A 23552-nucleotide genomic window follows, 5' to 3' on the forward strand; every position below is an offset into this window, starting at 1 on the left:
CCAGGGAGAGCAATGACATCTCCGTAGAAAGAAGCAGGTGACGGACTTCCAAACAAAAAAATTACATCGTGCACCTTTAACGTTACTATTTCACCCATATAAACATTTGCCCACTAATCATTTGAGTCTGGACATATCTGACTTTATTTATTTATTATGACAGGTCTCTTCCCCACCACAAACAGCCCCTAACCTGAACTCCTGTCTGCTCCTCCAGCTACGCAGTTATCCAGCTCTGAACCTAAAACCAGCCGATAAAACCCCTTCTATAAACCCACCAGATTTTTATCGAGAATGACAAATATTATAACACTAGATATGAATGATTTTATGAGAGTTGTATGTAAAAGTCCCTGTCGATGTTTTGGGTTTTTTACCATAACATTGTTAGCAGGGAGTATAGAGATACTATTTATTACAGAGACAATTTAGAAATGAATACATGTTTAAGAGATTCCAGCAGCAGACGTGAACCAGCCTTATTCTGAGATTCAAACTTTGCCAAATTCAATAAAAACCTGTGATGTCAGATCTGCCGAATGTGTCCTAGTTTCAATGGGATGGGAATTTCAATGGGGAAATGATTTAAACTGTGAGAGTTTAAATTATTGTTGTAAAAATATACACAGGAATGAATGTAATGAATTGTTTAAAATTTGACTATTACAGCACGCTGCTATAATTTGTACATTCAGAATCAAAACTGACCCATTATCTTCTTTTTAGCCTCCACTACAATAATAGACACAAAAATGACTCATGAAAATGAACAGGTTGACAATTTGCCGTTTATACAGCCCATTTACTTATATTGGCTCGACAGAGAAAAGACTGTTTTATGTTTTGTTTAGAAATTTTGCAGTCTCACCATTTTCACCTTTATGTCAACCTATGAACAAAAAAGGGCACAAAAATCACTCATTGTTTGACATACATCATTTTCCTGTTGACCCACATCACTCTTACGCCCAAACAAACACGACACAAAGAAGAATGATTATTTTAAAACATTTATTTAGACAAAAACACTGCAGGTCAATTTTAATTTTTACTTAACTTTTTATATACATTCTTATCTTATTAAGACAAATAAATATCTCAGAAACAAAAAAGAGATTGCAAAAAAAAATCATTGGTTAATAAATACACTGAAGCACAAATTCCCTCTTGTAACAGTGGTAGCTTTAACAGCCTGTTGGCTTGGAACAAATGAGTTCACTTGAGAGTAGATATTGCATAATTTACCATTTGATGTAAAAATAAAACTAAAGTCTGATATTTTTGTAACATACTTTACAACACAAACAATATTTCAACAACACAGATGTAACCTGATGTATTTAAATGATGCCATACTATTTTCAGAAACATAATGCCCTGAAAAGACATACAATTCTTTACAGAACTTTGCTTAAATATTTGTGTATCTACTTCTCTTCTCTGATTCAATCACAGACTCACACGGCCTTGAGTCTGCTCACGAACCACAGCTCCACAAAGAAACAGAAATACAGGGAGGAATGCGTCGCAAACTGCAGCTGTGCACGGGTCAGCTGAGTCCAAAGTGAAGTGGGCTGTTTCAGGGGCAGGTCCACAGGTGCAGCAGCTCAGGGTCCACCAGGCTGTTTTTCAGAGGCAGGTCCACCGACAGGTCAGGGGGAGGGGCCTGGACCCTGTGGCGGGGGGGTCGTCTGTGAGGGATGGGGAGTTCAGAGTGGTGTGAGGGCAGAGGCGGGGTGAACAGGTAAGGGTGCAGCAGTGCCTGAGGGACAAAGCCATTTTAGAGAACGACACGATGTAGATACTATTATTTTAACCTAGAGGGCGCATGAGAGCACTGTCTGATTTAAAAGAGGGTGATTTATTAGAGGTCCTACATTACACAAAATTGGCTCATGTACGATGTTATTGCTTTGTCTGGAATGTTTCACAGTGTGGCATTAAACCCTTCTATCTTCAAGGAGACCAAACCAGACCAAGTTACAGGTCAGATCTGTGAAGAGTCCTGTTTTCCTAGATGTATTTGAGCAATAAAACCACCTGTAATTGAATAAATGTAGAGTAGAGCTGTTTAATGCCATACTGTGGAACATTCCAGACAGAGCAGTTACATAGCCGTTCAAAGAAGCAGGTGAAGGACCCCCAACCAAAAAGCTACACAGCGCACCTTTAAAATAACTCGTACCTGTTTGGCAGAGCAGCGTTGCTTGGACGGATAAACCAGGAACTTGCAGAGAAGGTCCAGAGCCTGAGGAGAAGTGTCTGGGACGATCTCCTCCAGTGGGATCGGGGGGTTGTCCTTAAATGTGATCTTATTGTAATCAGGTAACTCCACCATCTCCTGCAAAACACAAAGCACATCACAATGCCAATTAGCAATATTCATGGGTTTAAAGGTCCTATATTATGCAAAATTGACTCTTGTGAACTTTAAGTCATGTTATAATGCTGTTTCCTCATCACAAACTTACCTGGAGTTGTGTTTTGTTTCATTCATTAGTTATTATTAGTCTGTCTACATGTCCAAAGCTAAAAATGCTCTGTTCCACCTTGTGATGTCATGACACTGTGGCCTTCAAGTTAACAGCTACCTTTTACCTTTAGTTCAGTACGGATTGGCAGTTCCAGGGCTGAAATTATTTTAGTTATGGTGAGAAAAACAAAGTGGCACATTTCCTGTTTTGCCACATGACATTACAATGTGGAACAGGGTGTTTTCTGTCTGAGAGAAGAACTAAATATACAGGGTTTGTGTGTTAAACACGTGTAAATGAAACAAAACACAACTCCAGGTTTGTTTGTGATGAGGATGCAATATCATAACACAGATCAGAAAATAGTTCCTTTTAAGGTAAATTATTACTTTCTATTACTTTCACATTACACATTCCCTTAATTTGAAAAGCTCGGATATAGCTTATATATTTCCTGGTCCTGTTGCGAGTCAGTACTGTTATGTCTGAGAAGCAACTAAATTATAAGATTTACTGACATTTTGGTGAGAGAATTCCTTAGTATAACTGATTTACTGGTGTAAAAGTCGACTTACCGGCCATGTCTCTTGAGTGGGTGTCCCTAACACTCTCAGCACACAGCACAGTTGTTCAATGTCATTCTCTCCGGGAAACAGAGGAGAGGAGTTCAGCAGCTCCCCAAATATACAGCCCACTGCCCTATAACATGACAAACACAGATTATTCTATATCATGCTTCTCAGTCACAAGGAGCTTGTGAGTCATCAGCCGCAAGCATAGATTGTATAAAGAAGTGGACTAAGAGAGTGTGACATCACCCGTGGCCTTCAGCTCCAGTCAGATGTTGCATTGTTTAACTTTTGTGGTAGAGAGTCCGTCAAATGCTTTTCTCCATGGAGACGTTATTGCTTAGTCTGGAATTTTTCACAGTGTGGCATTAAGGCTTTCTATCTTTATGGAGACCAAATCAGACTACAGGGTTCCCACTCTTTATCACTAACAAAATTTCTAAACTTTTTCATGACCTAAAGTGAATTTTCCATGACTTTACGGCACCTACATGTGTAGAATTGATCAAACTTTTAGGGCTAAATATGAAATGTTAACCCTTTCCACTCACCTTATGGTTTGGTATTACAGTTTTTTAACATTCAAAATACTGTCAGTGCATTTATTGTTGTCTCTGTCGTCTCAAAAGGTGCATACATTTGGAAATAATCATGATAGCCTAATGATAACTTAACAGAATGCTGTAGTTAAGTGAAAGAGATACTAAAATTCCATGACTTTTCCAAAACTTTCACTGAAATTCCAATACTTTTCCAGGCCTCAAAAATGACGTATTCAATTTCCAAGATTTTTTCAGAATTTCCATGACCGTGGGAACCCTGAGACCAAGTTACAGGTCAGCTCCAGTCAAATGAAGCTCAGAGAGGCAAGCAGTTAAAGGGGAGAATTTGGAGCAGTGTTCCATAATAGGAATAGGAATTTATTTATGAACAAAATAGCGAAATAAAAACACCAGGATCATGTAGAGCAGGTTAATATAAACATTTTAAGATCAAAATGACAAGGCTGAATGCAGCAGTTACAGAGAGAGGGGTGACAGTTTTTCATTGTGAAGTCCATTGAAGTCAGAGTCAGTGGAGCCGGAAGTGTCCCCCCATGCTCACTTCCTATTTCGAACACAGCAGCTAGTGGATTAGGTGTGTCCATTTATATACAGTCTATGGTCCTGAGGCTAATTAGAGTTTTGAGTATGTCCAGGCCAAAACTGCTCACCAGAGGTCCACTCCTTCGTCATATTTTCTGGCTCCATAAAGCAGCTCAGGAGCTCGATACCATCTGAAAAACAGAGGGTACAGTGGTTTTCATTCATACAGACATAACTTGGCAGATGTGAAACAAGAGCGTATAAAGAAGTATTGTGTTCTGTACCTGGTGGCGACCTGGTGGCTGTAAAGTCTCTCCCCCTGCTCACTCAGGAGTCTGGCCAAACCAAAGTCTGCAATCTTCAAATGTCCAGAGGAGCTGATGAGGAGGTTTGCTGGCTTCAGGTCCTGCATACAAGAAGAATACAAGAATAAAATAAATTGGTAAATGGTTGCACTGATGGGTTATATCTTGCCAAAGAACAAAGCAACATTAAACACCCGTGGGAACTGGAATCGACCAACTCTGAGGTATTATACTACATGCTGATACTATAATAACAATGACTACTCCGCCGGTCAGATACACATGGGGGATCCTGGCTCATATCTGGTCCTGTTTCTTAACTGTTTCTAACAATTATACTGTAGCGCAAATAGCAGTAACAGCAGTAATATTTGCAGCAGTAGCATTAATTATACACAGTGGAAATAGTGTAGACATACCCTGTGCATGATGTTGTTGTGGTGCAGAAAGGTCACGCCCTTCAGCAGCATCATCATGTAACCTTTGACCTGCGCTGGGGTCAGGGGTCGCTCTGAGTTTCTGATGACCTCCGAAAGGTCAGAGAGCATATAATCAAACACCAGCACAAAGCCCGTCCCATGAGGAAACACTGCCTTCAGCTTCACCACCTGAAACAAGAATATCATAGAACACAGATACAGAGGTTAGGTGCTCTCACTCACACCATCGCCAAGCTTCCTACTTCCAGACAGCTCTAATCTAGTCATCATCCTTCTGCCATCAACACAGTTACAGCTCCAATGACTCCAGTTCATTTTGTATTAAAAAAAAACAAAAAACGTTGCCCCTCTAACTGAAACTGCTGCTGTCAGGCTCCTCATCAATGGAGGGGTTGGCTGTTTTTGTGGCTGGCTCACACACTGAGCAGTTTTTGAAACTTTAGTTTTTTTAGCTCAGTTTTTAACATCTTATCATCGGATTTTAACCAGCTAAGAAGTGCAGCATGTGCAGCTCAAAGGAAACAAGTAAGGAGCAAGTTAGCTGTGGACATTTGAGTTGCTACAGGTTTTATATATCATATGTAATAGCAAATGTGGCAGAAGACCTTCAGTGGAAACATTTTGATGGAACGAACACAAAGGACTGGTGGATTGTGTGAAATAAATGAATGTTTGCTTTTTCCGTATCCACGGTGACCACACGAGGCTGTGGAGCTGGCTATGAACATTTGAGATGCTACAGGCTTTTTACACCATATGTGGAAGCAAATGTGGTAGAAGATCTTCAGAGGAAACACTTCCATCACCAACAGAAACACCAGAGCGGAGTAAGCATGAGGCTTCCTGTTGTGTTCACCTGGCTCCCCCTGCAGGCTGCTGTGATACTGCAGGACACAGAGGAGGGATATTTTTGACTCTGACCCTCCCCTGACCAATCCTCCTGTTAAAATGCACTGAGACATTGGAGTGAGACACAAAGGCCACTGAGAAGCACAGTGTGAATGTTGCAGCAACTGCAACTGCAACAGTTTGCTGCAGCAAAATTTGAATAGCCCTTGGGATCAATAAAATATCTCTCTCCATTGCATAAATCAGTAGGGATGCAACAATACGATGCTGGAATTGGATATAGATGAACTGGATACTGCTTCCAAGATCAGTTCAGTTGATATCCCAGTTTGGTCTATAAATTGTTGTGATAAGATGATTTACTGTCCAATGTTGGTCCAAAATGTCTCATATAATAAAATATTAAACTTGTATTTTTCCAGAGCTATTATAACACATTTGGATATTTTCTTACCATACGTTTGTGTTTAAAAGAAATAAATTACATATTCAGTCTCTGCCCTAGTATCTGTTGATATCGGGTATGTCCATTGTTATTGGAACAGAAAAAGCTTAACCAGTGCATCTCTACAATCAGTATTAAGAAATCTCACGTGCTGGTTGTCTTCGATCTCCTGCAGGGCCTTGATTTCTCTCAGAGCCTGGTTTGGGATCCCATCTTCCAACCTTCGCAGAGCCACTTTTTTCAGCGCCACAGTCTCTCCAGTCTGAGAAATAGGGTTTATTTATGACAACATCTATAAACGTAGCTACTAGACTTTTTCAACCTGCATTTCTTAGTCATGACTTTCAATTAAGGCCTAATAGAAAGACTGTCCTATAAATAAAATGTTTGTAATAGTTACCTCTATGTGTTTTGCCTTGAATACGATGCCGTGGGCGCCTTCACCAATACGCCCAAGGATGCTGTACTGCTCCATGTGGATCCGCAGGGTTAATAAACCCACGCTGGAGGATTTCTGGATTTTTTCCGAACAAATCTACGTTTCCATGGCAACCGAAATGCTAACACGGGAGCTAATGGCTAAAATTGCGGTAAAATCTCGTAAAATAAGCTTATAAGATGTGCGCGCCTGGTCCCACAATTTGTTAATAGCAATCCGATAAGTGTAGACTGTTTATTTTCGTTGATATTGCGTGCCAAATGTGTGCACGGACAGTGGACTGGCAAGTGCAAAAGACGAGGTCGCCATTGTTGTTTGGGTTTCTGCAGAGCTTCCTTTTCCACACGCGAAAACAGCGCCATCTACTGGGCGAAACTATTATTACTGTTACCATGGTTACGTGTTGCCCTTTTATAATTTTATGTAGTAAGTAAATAAACTATTTATTTATTTATAAATTAAATAATAAATACATAAAGTATAAAAAGACATCAACAGTGTCACAACATCAACATACAAGAAATGAATGAAAAGGAGCAGAAAGAAGAGTAATCTTATGTTATCTGCCCCCTTTTCCCTTTTCAGGACAATACATCAACACTGATAGTTACTTTAAAACATTTCAAATCAATAAATTTCAGTTCAGGCACAATTATCAATCAATTGCAAACAGAAATCTTCACTATTATACACAACAACCTAAGTTTTCTTTTTCATACATACACACTGCATTCTTTGTCAAGACTATTCCATAAGTTAAAGCCTTTTGCAGCAATGCTTTGCTCCATAACTTTGGTTCTGAATCTGGGTTTTTTGAACATGTAGGTTCCTTTTAAATTGTAGTGGCTTGTCCTTATCTCATACAGTCTTTGAATATTTACAGGTAATACATTGCACTTTACTTTATTCGTGACTTTGAAGAGACTTAAGTCAACAATATCCTGCATTTTCAACACTTTAAGTTGAACAAATAATGGGTTGGATGGCTCAGTGACTGTTGGTGATAATTCTCAAGGCCCTTTTTTGTAAAATAAATAATAGCTGTAGGTAAGGTTTTACATGTTGACCCCCAAATTTCTACACAGTACATCAGATATGGTGCAATTATAGAGTTATACATAGTTAATAATGCTGCATTATTTAGTGAGAACTTCAGTTAATGCAGCACAGCCATGGCTTTGGAAATATTGCCTTTAGTGTCATTTATATGAAACCTCCAGTTTAGACTCTCATCAATCATAACTCCTAAAAATTTGTTTTCATTTACTCTTTGAATCTGTATCCCAAATTCAAAGGTGTTGCTTGTTTTGACTGCAAATAAACATCTTTAGCTTGAGAAAAATAAATACAAAATGTGGCTTCACCCCACGCAAGTAGATTAAGGTGACCAGACGTCCATATTTACCCGGGACAGTCCCAGTTTTGAGCTTTGTGTCCCCTGTCCCATCACATTTATCCAAAACCAATGATTTGTCCCAGTTTTATACAAGAAATGTCCCAGGTGTCCTTATTTTCGACCAAGTTGATCCCGACGAACAGTAAAGAGAGGCATAAATTGTCATTTGTTTAGGTAAAATACAGAAAAGCTGCTTAAAAATGACTAAAACACCAAGAAAATGTGAATATACTGACTATTGTGAAAATCTGGTCACTCTATTCAGACCCCTTCAGACTTTGCATTTATTTTGTCCTAATTGAGCTTCCGTAGTGTGTGTGTGTGTTTTTTTTTTTTAGGGGGGGTTCTTTATACAGCGCGGTCTATGGTTATTTTATGTGTGATTGAAGGGTAAAAGGAGGTATGGAAAAGTATTTAAATGAATTGATGCTAATATAACAGGTTGCAGGTTTATTTATTTATTTATGTTGTAATTGTTTTGTCTTCCTTTGGTTCGTCAGTGCGCCTACAATGTCCACTTTCCGCTTCGGGCAGCACCTGATTCGGACCTCGGTAGTGTTCCTGAAGACCGAGCTGTCCTTTGCTCTGGTGAATCGCAAACCTGTGGTCCCCGGGCACGTCCTGGTGTGTCCCGTGCGGGTGGTGGAGCGGTTCGGAGACCTCAGACCGGAGGAAGTGTCGGATCTGTTCTGCACCACGCAGAGAGTAGCGCGGCTCGTGGAGCGTCACTTCGCCGCTACTTCACTGACCATCTGCGTCCAGGACGGGGCCGAGGCGGGACAGACCGTCAGGCACGTACACGTACACGTCCTGCCCCGGAGGAAGGGTGATTTTGAGCGGAATGACAGCGTTTACGACGAGCTTCAGAAACACGACGCGGAGGACGAGGACCCGGCCAAGTGGAGAAGCCCGGAGGAGATGGACCGAGAGGCGGCAGAGCTCAGGGACAGACTGAAGGAGGGACGGTGATCCAGTCAGAAATGGACAAGCTACCTGTTTTTTTGTTTTTGTTTTGTTTTTTTCATAATAAGGACTTCACGCTCCATACTAATGAACATGTGTGTCAATATTTATTCTTATTCGCCTTCAACACTGTGAACACCTTGAAAACTAAAAACTAAGACTGCTCTAATAATACAGAATAAAATTAATTTAATTTTTACCTCAAAATGTAAATCATTTTTACAAATAAAATATATGAAAATTAATAAGTGTGGTGTTCTGACATATATAAATATTTTGAAGAGATATAGAATAGTGATTTTCTTACCATGAAAACAAATATATGGCATTACCATCAGCTACAGACAAGTTGGACAGGTTTTCAAAAACTGTAAACCAGCTGTGGTCAATAAACAGCGGGAAATGACACAAGGTTGTCTCTGAACATTTAGGCTACATAGCATCCAAGATTTGTTCTGCTGTGCCCCTGGCTTTGTCACCCCATGTGTTTCCTCCTTTGGATTGGTGTCATTTTAATGACTATTTGCTAAACTTAGGTTTTTGTATTTCATGTTAAATTTCCTTAAAAGTAAAAATCGTTTTGGTCGATTCCTGCATAGAGCGCATTGCAGTAGTCCAGACGAGTAGAGATAAAAGAGTGCACGACCTGTTCAAAATGATTAAAAGATAAAAAAAAAGGTTTCACTTTGGGTAAAAGACATAGGTGATAAAAACTGAATTTAACCACAGAATTGACCTGCTTGTTAAGTTTAAATCACAGTCTACAGTGACGCCAAGGTTGCTGGCTGAGGGACAAATTAGTTTCTTGAAATGACCCTGATAAGTTTGGGGGTCCATAGGGCCAAACATTACAATTTCAGTCCTGCCCTCATTAAGATTTAAAAAGTTATGTGCCAACCAAGCCTTGACGTCACTCAAGTACTGCAGGAGGGGTGTCAGGGTGTTGCAGGTTTTTATAGTAAAGGGTACTCGTTTTCTTTTACTAAGTCTGTAATGTGCCACAAAAATATCATGTAGAGGGCTCCTTTATTTTAGTAAATGTTCTACTTGCGGATCAGGGTTCTTTTTGCATAGGTGGTTTAAAGCTTCGAGGACCATGTATGGAGGGATAAGGGTGGTATAAGGTTGTCATTCTTACATTTATAATTTGAAGTGTGTGTGAAGCTGAAAAAGTGAGTGCACAGAGATCAGACTAAACCAAGAACAAACCAGGTTTAAACTTGTTCTAAACCAGAACTTAAGCATAACGGTGAACAGTACAACATCAGATCAGACCATTTCATTTAATTATTTAACATTGTTTTTAAATGATAAAACATATACAAACAATACATAATACATCATATCTCAAACACAACAGGACTCCATGCACTCCAAAGAAGCTTAATTCAATTAAGCCCTGATGAAGACCAGTTAAGGTCGAAACATGTTGGCTCTGGCCATTTAAATTAAGGCCTTTTACTATATTTTTCCTTGTGTGATTTTTTAAAAAAACTTTTTTTAACTTCTTTTACTTTGGAGTCCCTAGAGTGCTGTTGTGTTTGAGTTTTGATCCTTTTTCCAAGAGCACCCTCTACAGGCTCCCACTGGTTGGAAAACCTGCATTAAACAGCCACACTTTTGTTCTTTCATCATATATTAAAAAAAAAAAAAAAAAAAAAAAAAAAAAGTTCTAATAGTTACTATTTAATTAATCTTACTAGTTGTAGTAGTTTTCCCAAAACTTTTTTTTCTCTTTTTTTCTTTTTTTTCTTGGACCACTTTAACTCTATTTTGAACTAACAGTACTCTAACTTGAGTACAGTTTTTGACATACATTTTAAACAGGCTGTGTTGATGTGCAGTTAAAAGCCAAGGTGTTGTTATATTTTTTTAAAACTCTTAAAACGTTTGAAATCTGATTTAGCTAAAACTTCATCTAAGTTAATTTCAAAAGAAAAAGAGGGAGAGTTTACTCATAATGTACAATTTAAATACAACATAAATACACAACTCTTGTTCCTAAAAGTTTTGCTAGAATGACGTAATAATCTTCCACTTGCCCCAAAGGCTGCTCTGCACCAAACCGTCTCCCCATGCACAGCTCCTAAATGACCTTTGACCTTTTCCAACATTCCACCTCCAGCACACGCCGCGGATCAGGACGACTCCCCAGAGAACTCAGGTGTGAAGGACCACCGTTTACCAGTAGCTCTCTGAATGTTGTACCATTGGATTTTTGTTACCTCTTCATAAAACTCATTATTTATTTAAACGAGACACAAATTTCATTTTATTTGACTCATTTCTTTTTCCCATTTTGAATTATCTTTGACACACATCTCATCGAACCCATTTATTCAGGACTTTTCCCCTGAGGTCACAATGCAATCTCCGGTAATTACAAACAAAAGCACATTTATTACACAAAGAATGTCTTGTAAAAATATAAAATTCTAGCTAAATTTTTTCAAAAGAAGGGAATTATTTATTATTATTAGTTTGAATGTGCAGTCAAATTGAGACCCGGAAGCTACTGTGTATAATTTTTTGGGTTACACATTGCCATTCTGACATACCATCACTCCGACATTGACGTGTTATTGTCGGAGTAGTGGCATTTCCATTTTTTATGAAACGTCCCTGCATTCCGACATTTTTTTTTCCCTTTGGTTGCGCGCTCTAATGGCACAGAGCACGCCCAATAACAATTAGATGCATCAAATAAGCTTATAATTCACATCAAATAAGGTTTTAATGCATTAAAAACAGGCATAAATGTGAACAGTTTGGCTTGACATAGCGGATACCCTGCTGTACGGGCTCACGGTTTTCTTTCTCTCTCTCTCTCTCTCTCTCTCTCTCTCAAGTCCAAGATTAGTCCTGGTTTAGTCATGGTTCATCGGTATCAGAATGGCGGCATCAAAGTGTCTGAATGGCGGCATCCAAAAGTGTCGGAATGGCGGTATGTCGGAGTGGGGGTCTGTCGGAGTGACGGTATGTCGGAATAAGGGTTGCCACCCAATTTGCTGCCGTGGACAGTATTAAAAATGTTAGTGGTGCCTTGTTAATTTTTCTGTGCCTAAGAAAGTAGCTAGTGACAATGTATGAAAAAAGCCTCCTGAAATCCATGTTAGAAATGTATTATCACAGCACTGACACCGTTCAAATAATGTAAACCAAGCTACAAAACTACAAAATCCATGTAACAAAAGAATAAATACTGCCACATTTGTGAATAACTCAAATGTCCACCATGCAGTCAGTAGCGCTTATGCCAGAAACAAGAGAGGATACATCCAGGTATATTTAATATTATGGACAGACATAGTGAGACATGATGTCCTAAACCTTACTGCAGCTGCAGTAAGGAGACAAAAATAAAACGTTTCCCAGTGCAAACAGAAAAAAGGCATTTAATGATATGTAAAAACACAGGCATATTCATGATGCAGCTCCTGTCATCAAACTGAAGCTTTTTCTCACTGATGGCAGGAGGTTGAATGCAAGAAAGTAACAAGCGCAATCAGAGATAGCAACCTGAATATTTAATTTTTTAAAAATATTTTAGCCCGCAGATGGTTCAGAAATTGTTGAAATTGCTGAAATTCATATCCTTTATAATGACGTGACTTTTCAGTTGACCCGAGTGACCTCAAATGACCTCAGATTGTTACTAAACTTTTTTTTGCGGCATCGGGCACAGGGGCTTGACCTACGTACCAAATTTGGTGACAATCAGTCTATAAATGGTGGAATTATCACGGGTGGACAGACACACAGGGTGAATACAAAACCTGGTCAGCCCTTCGGGACCAGGTAACAATGATAGAGAAGTTGTGGTATTTTGATTGGTAAAAATATCTGATACCAAATGATCAGCACAGAGACATTCTATATAAAAAAGTGAAGAGATCATCGAAATGATTCTCATGTGCTATTGTTTTACTCTGCAGTGGAACTGTATTAACATAAATTACTAACATGATGTGATGCTTTCAACAAAGGACAGTGAATATCCCTAAAATAAATAACTTAATTGTTTTACATGTCGAAACTGATGAAATTGAACAGACATTCAACAGATTTTATTTTTCTGGATTGAACCAGACACATGATACTGGTGTGTCTCTATTTGTGGGGTACATAATCTTACAATTAATAATTTATCCATTGATCCAAGTCAGCCATTACTATCTCTCTGTTGTCTCTTGCTGGCCTTGATATTACAAGTTATACTGCACGAGCTAAAAGTATCATTCTTAAAGAAGAGCTTTCATCAGATGCACAGGTCATAGGCTGTCCAGATGAGACACTACTTATTTCGTGCTTTTGGCTAGTTGTTTGTGAACTAAATAGAGCTAGTGTAAAGCACTCCATAAAATCTTGCTGGGGTGAACTTAAAATTCCTACATCAATAGCCTCATACTGTGTTCTTGACAATGTAAATCAAACGTTCATGTATACATAGAGTACTCTTTATTGTTTATACACACGGGAAGTTGATGGAATCAGCAACTGCAGAGCTGTGGGTTTGGTGTCTGGCTCAAGGGCACTTCAAAAGGCAACACAAATCAGAAGGCAGGATTGGCATGACAACACCATGTGGTTTGCATACCCTCACGTGTTTTAACAATCATAAAGCATCACATTTAACAGAGAATGAACATGGACAACACCTGTGTCCTGGAGACACAGAAGCAGCCCTCTGTACAGTGTTCAGTGACTAAACAAAAAGCAAAGGGGCACCAGTCTTAGCAGTGCAGGTGCGTCTTGTTGGACATGTCGTTCCAGATATGGTGCATCTCCTTTGGGGAGATCTGGTGCGCGGTGATGACATTGAGGAATTCACACAGGCTGTAGGCCATCTTCATGGGTCTGAAGGCATTGTTATGAAGCGGACGGATATTGAGTTTGCGCAGACACAGGCCCACGTACACGTCCTCCAGGTGCAGCAGTCTGATGTGGAGGGAGGTCTTATAGATGAGCTCAGCCATATCTGCAGAGAATACATACCCAGTGCCCGAGCAGAAGTCTGGGTACCGATGGTGTGGGTACAGGTCCCAGGGCATGTACCACTTACTGTGCACGTCCCGGAAGGGAACCCCGTGTATCACATGGCCTGTGAAGTACCTCCTGCGGGGCTTAGTGTTGGGCTTGAGCAGTTTGTGGATGAGATTGTCCATATTCACAAAGATGTCACTGTCTGTTTTCATCACATACTGGGCCTTTGGGCAGAAGGTGGTCACCCACCGCATGCCCATGATGGTCTTCAGAGTCAGGTTGTGGTATGAGTCGATGAAGTTCTCCACCACTATGTCATGGAAGATCTGGCTCTCCTGCTCCACCATCTGGTTGAGCACATTGTCAGTGTTCTGGCCCAGGAGGAAGATGGTGAGGATGTGGATGTCTCCATAGATGCTCTCATTGCCCCAGGTCTCCCTGATGGCCCGACGCGCATCAAACGCTTTATGGGCAGTGCTGATGAGGATGACCAGGAAGGGGCTCACGCTCTCACACTTCTTGGGCTCATTGATGACAAACTCAAAGGAGTGCGGGTTGAGAGGGTGTGAGCGGATATTGGTGACAGTGAAGTTTTTGGGAGTTTTGACAGTCTTGCGTATGGGTATGGACATGTGTACTTCATAGGAGGATGTAGGCCGAGAGATACTGAAGTACCACAGTACACTGGCCCAGCACACCACTGTCAGCAGGTACAAGCATGATACTTTGGAAGGCATTATGCTTCATTTGAGACAGTGGAGAGGCGCCCAAACATGAATTGTCAGCGACAGAGGGCTGCAGAAAAGCGGGGCTCTTTGGACATCAAACTCCTCCTGATGACATTCGCTGCTCCATTTATCCAATTATCTAACAAATCAAGACAGATTTAGTTTACATTGAGACACTTGATTAAGCGCCCCACAGTCATGTATGTTATATTGTTATGTTGTTAATGTCTGTAATATCTCCTCATCCGACTGAGACCACAGAGAAGTGTGTGCCTAAAAACACTTGACTTGATTATGACCAACAAATGCAGGTGTAATCAAATTATATTAGCACCAAAAATATCCTACAGCTTCTGCTGAGGACTCACTTGTGCAGAAAAAGTCACAAGTCATCAGATTTCGGACACATCTCCAGGTTCAATGTGTGAAACATTCAGCTCCAGTGGGCGACAGTTTGTGCTCCAGAATGGTCCATATTATGGTTCTATATTATGGTCCTATATTACATAAAATTTACACTTAAAGCCATGTTATAGTGTTTGTCAAGGAAAATCTGTCCACAAGACAATTCTGTTAAAAAGAACCACTCAGAACAACAAATAGTATATATACTTACGCACAAGGAGAGTTGTGAGGCTGTCTGTCCGCTTCCTGCTCTACTCTGCCTCACACTTCTCCGAGCAGCACTTTTATTTGAAAATCTTGGCACAGATAAGGTACATTTCATGACATCACATAACATATTGTTCACATGTTATCTCATGACTAACAATCTTCAACTAAACCACCCCCCTATTTCACACTTGATTACATGTTCCAGGTGATAGACAATCACTTCGTAGTTCTTCAGGTCCCCGTGTTTAGCATATGATGGCGCTAGTTGTTTTCTCTACAGTAGATTAGCTTAATCATATCAGCTGCTTGTTTTGTATGTTAAACACATCTCGAAAACAAAACACAAAAACAATGTTGATAACTTTTATATTTCCTCATGGTTAATCTTTAAATGATTCACTCTTTAAATGATTAACAAAATACATATATAAATGATTAACACTTTAATGAGAAATACATACATAGCAATTCTCTAACATTCCCTCCTGTTTATCAATATTGCTTTACCTAGTAGAGTACTATAGAGTACTATAACTTCTAAACAGATTTTCTATAGCCTCGTCATTTAGCACAATCTAAACAGAATGGACTTTGATATTGTTATCACGCTTCAGTATAGTTAGCAATGCTTCATGTTCTTCAGCTACATGAACTTCAACTCTTTCATGTTACCTCATGAAAAATATACATGGAAAAATATACCTGGAGTTGTGTTTTGTTTCATTCACACAAGTTTGGGTAATCAATGTTCTGTTCCACCTTGTGATGCCATCAAGCTGAAGTTAACAGCTACTTTTTACCTTTTTTCAATAGAGATTGGCAATTGTAGAGCGAAAATTATCCAAATGATTCTACTGAAGGTGTATGGAGTTTAGAAACATAGTGGAGCACCTCCTGTGTCACCACATGACATCACAAGGTGGAACAGTGTTTCAGTTTGAAAGATCGGATAATAGCGTAATATGAGCCCATTAAACTCAGTCACACTCTGATCTTCCAGTTTGACACACGGACCAGCACGTGAGGAGACCCCAAACCTGTGCCTCTGTTCTGGAATCAGGTCCAGTTGGCTCCCTGTCAGCCTGGATTACTGGGTGGACTATATTAAAATGCTGGGACATTGCCATGGAGCTGCGACCCCTCTGATGAGAAGACAGTGTTGGTAAAAAAAAACATCCAAAACAAGTTATTGTTTTAAATTTACTGAGCGTGTGGTGTCAAAAGCCTTTGACAGAGAAGTATGTTCATTTGCACTACTACAGCAGCTATAACAAAACTACTAATGACTTGTAATTTGTGTTGAGTAATAGTTTAGTAATGATTCTATGCAGGTGTTTTACATGTATCGGTGATTGAAGGTAACAAAGAACAAAAGTCAAAAGTAGAATACTTAAATACAATTTTTGTGTCTGTACTTTATGTAAGTACATTTTACAGTGGATACTTTTTACTTTCACTTCACTACATTTGAGAATGTGTATTAAGTACATGGTTTGACACCTGCTGAAATGACTGAGACTTATTTTTAGCCCATTTAATTTCTGTTAATGTCTCAACTTTGAGCCACACAATACACAAAAACAGAACATTAAGAAATCATTTGAATCACTTAAAATCAGCCCAAATCTTATCAAAATCACTACATTTCATCTTACTTATCTTCTCAAAATACTTTGTTAGTACAATTTTGAACAGGCACTTCAACATTTTTACTTAAGTAGATTTTTTCATATAATACTAGTAAAAGTCTTTTGCCCCCTATCTGTACTTTTACTTAAGTAACAACACTGGGTACTTTATCCATCACTGACATGTTTGTGTTAGTGGAATGTTCACCAGTGACCATGCAGAAGCACACAATAGCAAACACTAGTGCTGTAGTCAAGGCCGCACTGATTGAGACCAAGACCTGTCCGAGACCACAGGGTCTTGAGACCAAGGCAAGACCAAGACTTTAAATGTTGACACTGAGACAAGACCGAGACAGAGAACTTCCACTGGCACTTTACACAAAAGAAAGTGAAGAAAGTGGGTAAGATATTTAAACCAGTTTTTTCAAGTTTCTAACTGGAGTTACATTAACTCACTGGTTTTACAGAGTGAGTTAGCCCCTGCACATTTACCAGATGCACATCGTGACAAATACAGATGCATTTGTGCACTTTTATTAGGCAAACTTCAGGCACATGTCACGGTAAGAAGTTTATTGCTGGCTGTAATGAAATATGATCTCACTTGTCAAGTGTCCGAGACAAAACCGAGTCCAAGCACCTTCAAGACCGAGACAAGACCGAATCTAAATGCAGTCGAGTCTGAGATGAGACCGTGTCCAGGCTCCTTCAAGACCGAGTCCAAATGTGGTTGAGCTCGAGACGGTCTACTATGACACTAGCAAACACTGCCAAATACATTTTAAAATGGTCTAAAACTACATAAAAATGTATTTAAAAACACATTTCCAGGAGTCTATGATAAATAAGTGTCCATGGTCTCTTTTAGGTGTTTGATTTTCAAAAAAAGGTGAGTGACTAAAAACTGTGGGCTAACATCTTATTTGCTGTCAAGACCTGCAGCCCATGAAAAATAATACAATCCCAATGACAATGGCCATGCCCCTGACAACTTCCTGAAGAAGGTGAATACTGTCCGAGTATCAGGAAGAGCAATCTTAACATCCTAGTTGTTGTTAGCATTACAGTGAAGTCAGGATGCTCAGAAAGCCTAAGGTAAGTGAGGAGTAACTTTGGACCACTGCAAACTGTTTAAAATGAACTAGTTTTAAGACGTAGAAAAATCAAGTACAGTGCCTTTAAACATTTTCAGGCTTTTACTAATTCATTTACAATATCCACTTTTATGCATTTAGATTCCAGAGTGATGAAAACTTAGCGCTGTAGCATTTCCCATAGTGATGAACAATATTAATAAGGAAGCAACAAACCGAAAATATCATCAGTCAAAACAATTGCAAATTGTTCACTGTTTTGCCAATTCCTATAGTGCCATTCATTCAACTCTACAGCAAAACTACAAAATGGCCTCACCACCTTTCGTCCTCCACCCTTCTATTTCTCTCTTTCTCTCTGCCGCAAACCTTTAAGAGCGCCAGTCTTTTTCAAATGAAAAAGCGAGAGTGGGTGGTGCGGCTTCACAGCAAAATGACCATGATGCATCATTTCTCCCTCTTCAAAAGCCACTTCCAAACAGCGAACGCCACACAGAAACAACACGCGCAGGCCCCAAACCCGCTCCTTTACCTTCTCACATGACATATTGGTTGTGAACAATGTTGAGCGGTATTTGCCTACACTGGTCCTTTATTGACTCTTGTGAGCTTTAAGTCATGCTATAGTGCTGTCATCTCATCAAAAACATACGTCGAGTTGTGTTTTGGTTCATTCACACATACATCTACAAATGTTAATACGCTCTGTTCCACCTTGTAATGTCATAAAGCAGTAGTTTTCAAGTTCACAGCTCCTTTTACCTTTAGTTCAGAAGAGGTTGGCAATAGACGTTTTTCACAACGTCCGGAAGTGCCGCGATGTAGGGTAAACGCAACTCCCAGTTAATGCTTTTCTGTGGCAAAATATCTGTGGAAATGTCTCGCGTATTTTCCACCAGCTTCATTAATCTGCCCCATCACCAAATCTTCAACCAACAAGATCGACAAAGGATAAACATTCTACCATGAAGAATTTATCCACAACTATCAAGGTAAGAAAGACAGAAACGTAAAGACGAACAACAACTAGCATTAGTGAACTATTCCTGAGCAAAACTAACGTTATAGTCATGAATAAAACATAAGTAACTTGTTCACTGTAATTGTAGAATAAAAATTTAAAATAGCTTTCATGATGTAGATATTGGCATAGACAGAGAGATTCGTACAGTTTAAATGCTACATATGTAATCTGTGAACATCTGTAGCATTCGAACTGCACAAATCTGTCTATGCCAGTATCTACAACATGAAATTCATTTTTAATTTTAATTCTAGAATCAGTCTGAGTTAACAAGTTACTGAATGAATTACTTATTACTTATGTTTTATTCATGACTGTAACATTAGTAGTTCACTAATGTTAGTCGTTGTTCGCCTTTAGGTTTTCGTCTTTCTTAACTTTATAGTTGTGGATAAATTCTTCATAGACAGAATATCCTTTATCGATCTTGTTGGATGAAGATTTGGAGATGGAGATTTATGAAGACATTTACCCTACATTGCGGCACTTCCGGCTGTTGTGAAAAAGGTCAATTCCAGGTCTGAAATCATCCAAATGATTCCAGTGAAGGTGTGTGGAGTTTAAAAACACATTGGTGCATTTCCGGTATAACCACATGGCATCACAAGTGTTTTCTGTGTGAGAGAAGAACTCAGCGCCATGGAGTTGCAGACGAGAGGATCAGATGGGTACAGAGGAGAAGGTCAGATGGGTGCAGAGTCACGGTCAGATGGTGCAGAGGATCCGCCAAACGTGTTGACAGAGACAGATAAACAGATGCTTGTGTAGCTTTAAATCCCCCAGTGTGTAAACTTCACTCATTCATTGTCCTTGGAAAAGACCCAGACTGTCAGTGTAAATTTACTGTGCCGTTAATAGCGTTTTATCACATTTACTTTAACGACAGGACACCTAACAAAACCAATGTAAACTCCAACTGACAATGTAACAAGTAAAACGGGCCAGACAAACGAGTCAAGTGTGTTTTATCTCTAACCTCACAGGAAGACGTATTCTCACGATATTTCGCAAACTCAAGAGAATCCATCTAGCCCGGCCTCTGGGTGACGGACCAATCACGTCGCAGTGTTGAGGTTTGAGGTGAAGCATCAAAATGAACCAAAACAAACATGGCGGCACAGACAGAGGTACTTCAGCCTATTTTAGTAAAAGTACGGACTATTTTGTTTGTGTAAATCATGCAGAGGGTAAGTGCTTTGTGTATTTGTGGAGAGAGACGTGTGGGCTTTTCTCTCAGCTTGATTGAACTAAAGTTTGGTTTTGGTTTTTCTGCTGTTATGACGCTTCCACTTCAGATATAGATAATTGTCAAATGCCCACACAGTTGTACAACAACTCACCTTTATGTAACAGATAAGCCCATGTTCTGTCAATCATCACATCATCTTTGCATTGTTTTCCTTACGACCTCTTGCATATAGCTAAGATACACTGTATTTATATTATTATATTTCTGTTATTTTATTGCTACTAATTTAGAATTTACTATTAATTTTAATATTTTTTCTTCTTTGTTATTGTAATATAATGTGACGCGTGAGCTGCTGTGCCCAAGTAATTTCCCTTCTGGGTCAATAGTTTGTCTAAGTCTAAATCTATGTTCAAACTGAAGCCTCAAGTGATGCAAATCCATTTTTTGTAAATGGTCACATTTTTCTATAGCGCTTTTCCACCTTCAAGGCACTCAAAGCGCTTTACAACAAGGAACCACTCACCCATCCACACACACATTCCACACACACATTCCACACACACACATTCACACACCAGTCACCAGACACTGTGGGCAAGGTGGGTTAAGTGTCTTGCCCAAGGACACAACGACAGCATTCATCTGTGGGAGCTGGAATCACACCAGCCAACCTGTGGGTCAGTGGATCTGACCGCTCAACCTGTGATGTTTTATGTTGAGAGCTGGATTCGAACCGCCAACCTTCAGATCAGTGGGCGAATGCTCTACCAACTGAGCTACTGTCACCCCCATACGACCTCTATCTGATCTTTTAATGACAGTCTGAATTACAAAGATCAGATTTTTGCAAATGCGATCCAGGCTACTTGGATATGTGCTCCTAAATCCGTTACATATCCGATCTTTTGACATACCACTTCAGTCTGAATGGCCAGGTCGCATTCATCCCACCTACACGTCATCAACAAATGTACACAAATGTTCTTCTTGTCATATGAAAATTGTGTCTGAACTCCGTGTAAGTGAAGCACATATCAATCCCACCACTCTTGGCTGCGACTGTGCACCCACATGTTCCTTCCTACGGATGTTGTTGCCACTGCCCCACAAAACACCACAACCAAAAACCTTGTCCTTCTCCTTCTCAGTCTCCTTAAAACAAATAAGCTGTACATGTTCTGGCTCCGTTACGACAGCAACAAATCTCCAGGTGCTCAATGCTCACGACTTCCGTAAACATTGAGCACGCTCGCTGTGTGTGACGTCGTCGTGTCCTCCAATCCGCATGTAGAACACTTTTGGAGCATTTAAAGATCACACTGGAGATCACATACAAGTCAAGTTTAATTGTAAATGTGAACGACCTCGCAAAAAAAACGTATTTCACAAAAAAAATCCAAGATGAGCTTTAAGTCCTGCAGTCTGAACGTTGTCTAAGTCTTGTCATGGCGTTCCACATTTTCCAATCACTTTCAACAAAACTGATAAATGTGTAGACTCAGTTCAGTACTATATATATCAGTTTAGTTCATTTCTAAACTCTCAAAATTTTCAGAGACTGATTGTGAAGAGGAGGAGATGGTTGAGGTTGCTGTTGGTTCTGCTGCTGTGGTGAGCTAAAAGAGCTGCAGTGAGGTACTTGAATTGGCAAAAGAGAGAGAGTGCAATTTTAGAAAATGGCATGAGGTGGGGGAAATGTTTATTTTTTTTCTTTTGTCGCCTTCCCCCAACAAAACAGCAGCAAGCAATTTTAATTTCAGTGTAGATTATAATTACATTTCCCCAAAAATAACAGCCCCTCAATTGTCTCCACCGATCATAATTTTCAAACATAATTTTTCATGAACCTACTCTATTCTCAACTCCACATTAAACAAAGTTGTGCATAAACACACAATTATGAAAATGCATATTAATGACAATAGTCAGTGTGGGTTTTCTGCTATAATTGATGCCCTTTCTTTGTGGAGCCTGCTCGATATATTTTCATCTTGCACAATCAAACTCTGCCTTTGAACTGCATATTGCATTGAAATGTGTCAAAATTTTACTGCTGTCGCTCATTTTCTCACCGTTCATCATTTTCTCTCTTTCTCGAAAAAAAAGCGATGGTAACAAACTAGAAAGGCACTAAAAATACTAAATCAGTTCCCAACAAGGAGCCAGCTCTCCTAACATAGTCTACTCTCATAGCTGTAACGTTCGCGACCGATACACAACTAGTGACTAGACTGGATTTTACATAGTTGGTTGTAAAAGAAGGTTGTGGATAGGTTTGTACTGAATTTTACCTAAATCGGCTCTACATATCAGCCCAAAAATATTGGCAGGGGTCATCGGCCATCAGTTCCTCTGGATTATAAACAATTGGTATCTGCACTGAACATGAAAAATACAAATCAGTTGATCTTTAGTACCGTATTTTTTGTACTATAAGTCGCACCGGACTATAAGTCACACTTTTTGGGGGAAATGTATTTTATAAAATCAGAGATGAGACCAGGAACCAACATTTTGTCTTGAAAGGCAAGTTATAGTAATAACTTATGTTAACAGGCTGTTAACATAACATGTAACATAAACAACAAATCATGTTTACCAAACTCTTCATCTTACTCCAAATCACTAAATCACCAAATCTATTGAAGTCTTCATCCTCTTTAGGATTCCTAAAAATGCAGGGTTTGTGTGTTAACATGTGTGAATGAATAAATACACACTCCAGGTATTTTTGTGATGAGGAAACAACATTAAAACTTAGATGAGAAAATAGAGTAATATGGGTCCTTTAAGAAAAGAAGAGAAAATGCAAGGAGTGGTGTTCTCACTTACGTCCTGGTGCTGTGCTGTGGGGGCTGATCTGGAGACGGAGGCAAGAGCCAAGAACAGGAGCACAGAGCTGAACCTCATCTTCATCAACATCTCCAAAGTCCCGTCAAGTCCACCTGAATCCTGCTCAGTCCTCTGATTGGGTCTAAAAGAAGACCTCACCAACCAATCACTGTCTCCCGTCTGGGACATCCCACACTCTCAAAACAAAGAAATAATGCTGCTAGGGCCACACGTGGATTTTTAGGAAATATTTGCACATCTAGTTCCAGAAGTCTGGACCTTTGATATTTGTTTCACAATAGTTTCCCGTTAGCCTGAGTAAACTGTGGATTTTATGGTAAGACTATGGGAACACTTCACCAGTACATGTATGTGTGGACACCTGCATGCAGTGATGGAAAGAATACTTTGACAATGTATTTTGTACTGGAAACAGTGAAATAACAAAATCATACAAACAAAATCCATAAAACAAAAGAACTGAAATT

The 23552-nt window shown here is 39.5% G+C and overlaps 3 protein-coding genes across 8 annotated transcripts; 1 reads left to right on the top strand and 2 right to left on the bottom strand.

The window, feature by feature from the left end:
• Nucleotides 1-994: 994 nt before the first annotated feature.
• Nucleotides 995-23204, bottom strand: cdk20 (cyclin-dependent kinase 20). Of its 3 annotated transcripts, none has more exons than XM_020918425.2 (8): nt 6568-7022; nt 6316-6429; nt 4853-5041; nt 4413-4534; nt 4257-4319; nt 3050-3173; nt 2186-2341; nt 995-1691 (listed from the first exon to the last, which is right to left on the bottom strand). In XM_020918425.2, the coding sequence occupies exons 1-8, from the start codon at nt 6640-6642 to the stop codon at nt 1653-1655; spliced, it is 882 nt and encodes a 293-aa protein (XP_020774084.1). In that variant the 5' UTR covers nt 6643-7022; the 3' UTR covers nt 995-1652. The 3 variants fall into 3 exon arrangements, with proteins under 3 accessions (XP_020774084.1, XP_020774083.1, XP_055022183.1); XM_020918424.2 differs by having other exon boundaries at nt 995-1762; XM_055166208.1 differs by lacking the exons at nt 6316-6429; nt 6568-7022 and adding an exon at nt 23065-23204 and having other exon boundaries at nt 995-1762.
• Nucleotides 7969-9172, top strand: fhit (fragile histidine triad diadenosine triphosphatase). The gene is made up of 2 exons (XM_020918431.2): nt 7969-8402; nt 8503-9172. Exon 2 carries the CDS (start codon nt 8513-8515, stop codon nt 8969-8971), a length of 459 nt encoding a protein of 152 aa, XP_020774090.1. The 5' UTR covers nt 7969-8402; nt 8503-8512; the 3' UTR covers nt 8972-9172.
• LOC110154441 (beta-1,3-galactosyltransferase 1-like) lies at nt 11464-23142 on the bottom strand. 4 transcript variants are annotated; one of them, XM_055166210.1, is made up of 3 exons: nt 23065-23142; nt 15297-15377; nt 11464-14815 (listed from the first exon to the last, which is right to left on the bottom strand). In XM_055166210.1, exon 3 carries the CDS (start codon nt 14683-14685, stop codon nt 13699-13701), a length of 987 nt encoding a protein of 328 aa, XP_055022185.1. In that variant the 5' UTR covers nt 14686-14815; nt 15297-15377; nt 23065-23142; the 3' UTR covers nt 11464-13698. The 4 variants fall into 4 exon arrangements, with proteins under 4 accessions (XP_055022185.1, XP_055022184.1, XP_020774087.2 ...); XM_055166209.1 differs by having other exon boundaries at nt 15293-15377; XM_020918428.2 differs by lacking the exon at nt 15297-15377 and having other exon boundaries at nt 23065-23132.
• Nucleotides 23205-23552: the final 348 nt, after the last annotated feature.

This window comes from Boleophthalmus pectinirostris, unplaced genomic scaffold (assembly GCF_026225935.1).
Source record: "Boleophthalmus pectinirostris isolate CB_2022bp ecotype Guang Dong unplaced genomic scaffold, ASM2622593v1 HiC_scaffold_8, whole genome shotgun sequence".
NCBI classification, from domain to species: domain Eukaryota; kingdom Metazoa; phylum Chordata; class Actinopteri; order Gobiiformes; family Gobiidae; genus Boleophthalmus; species Boleophthalmus pectinirostris.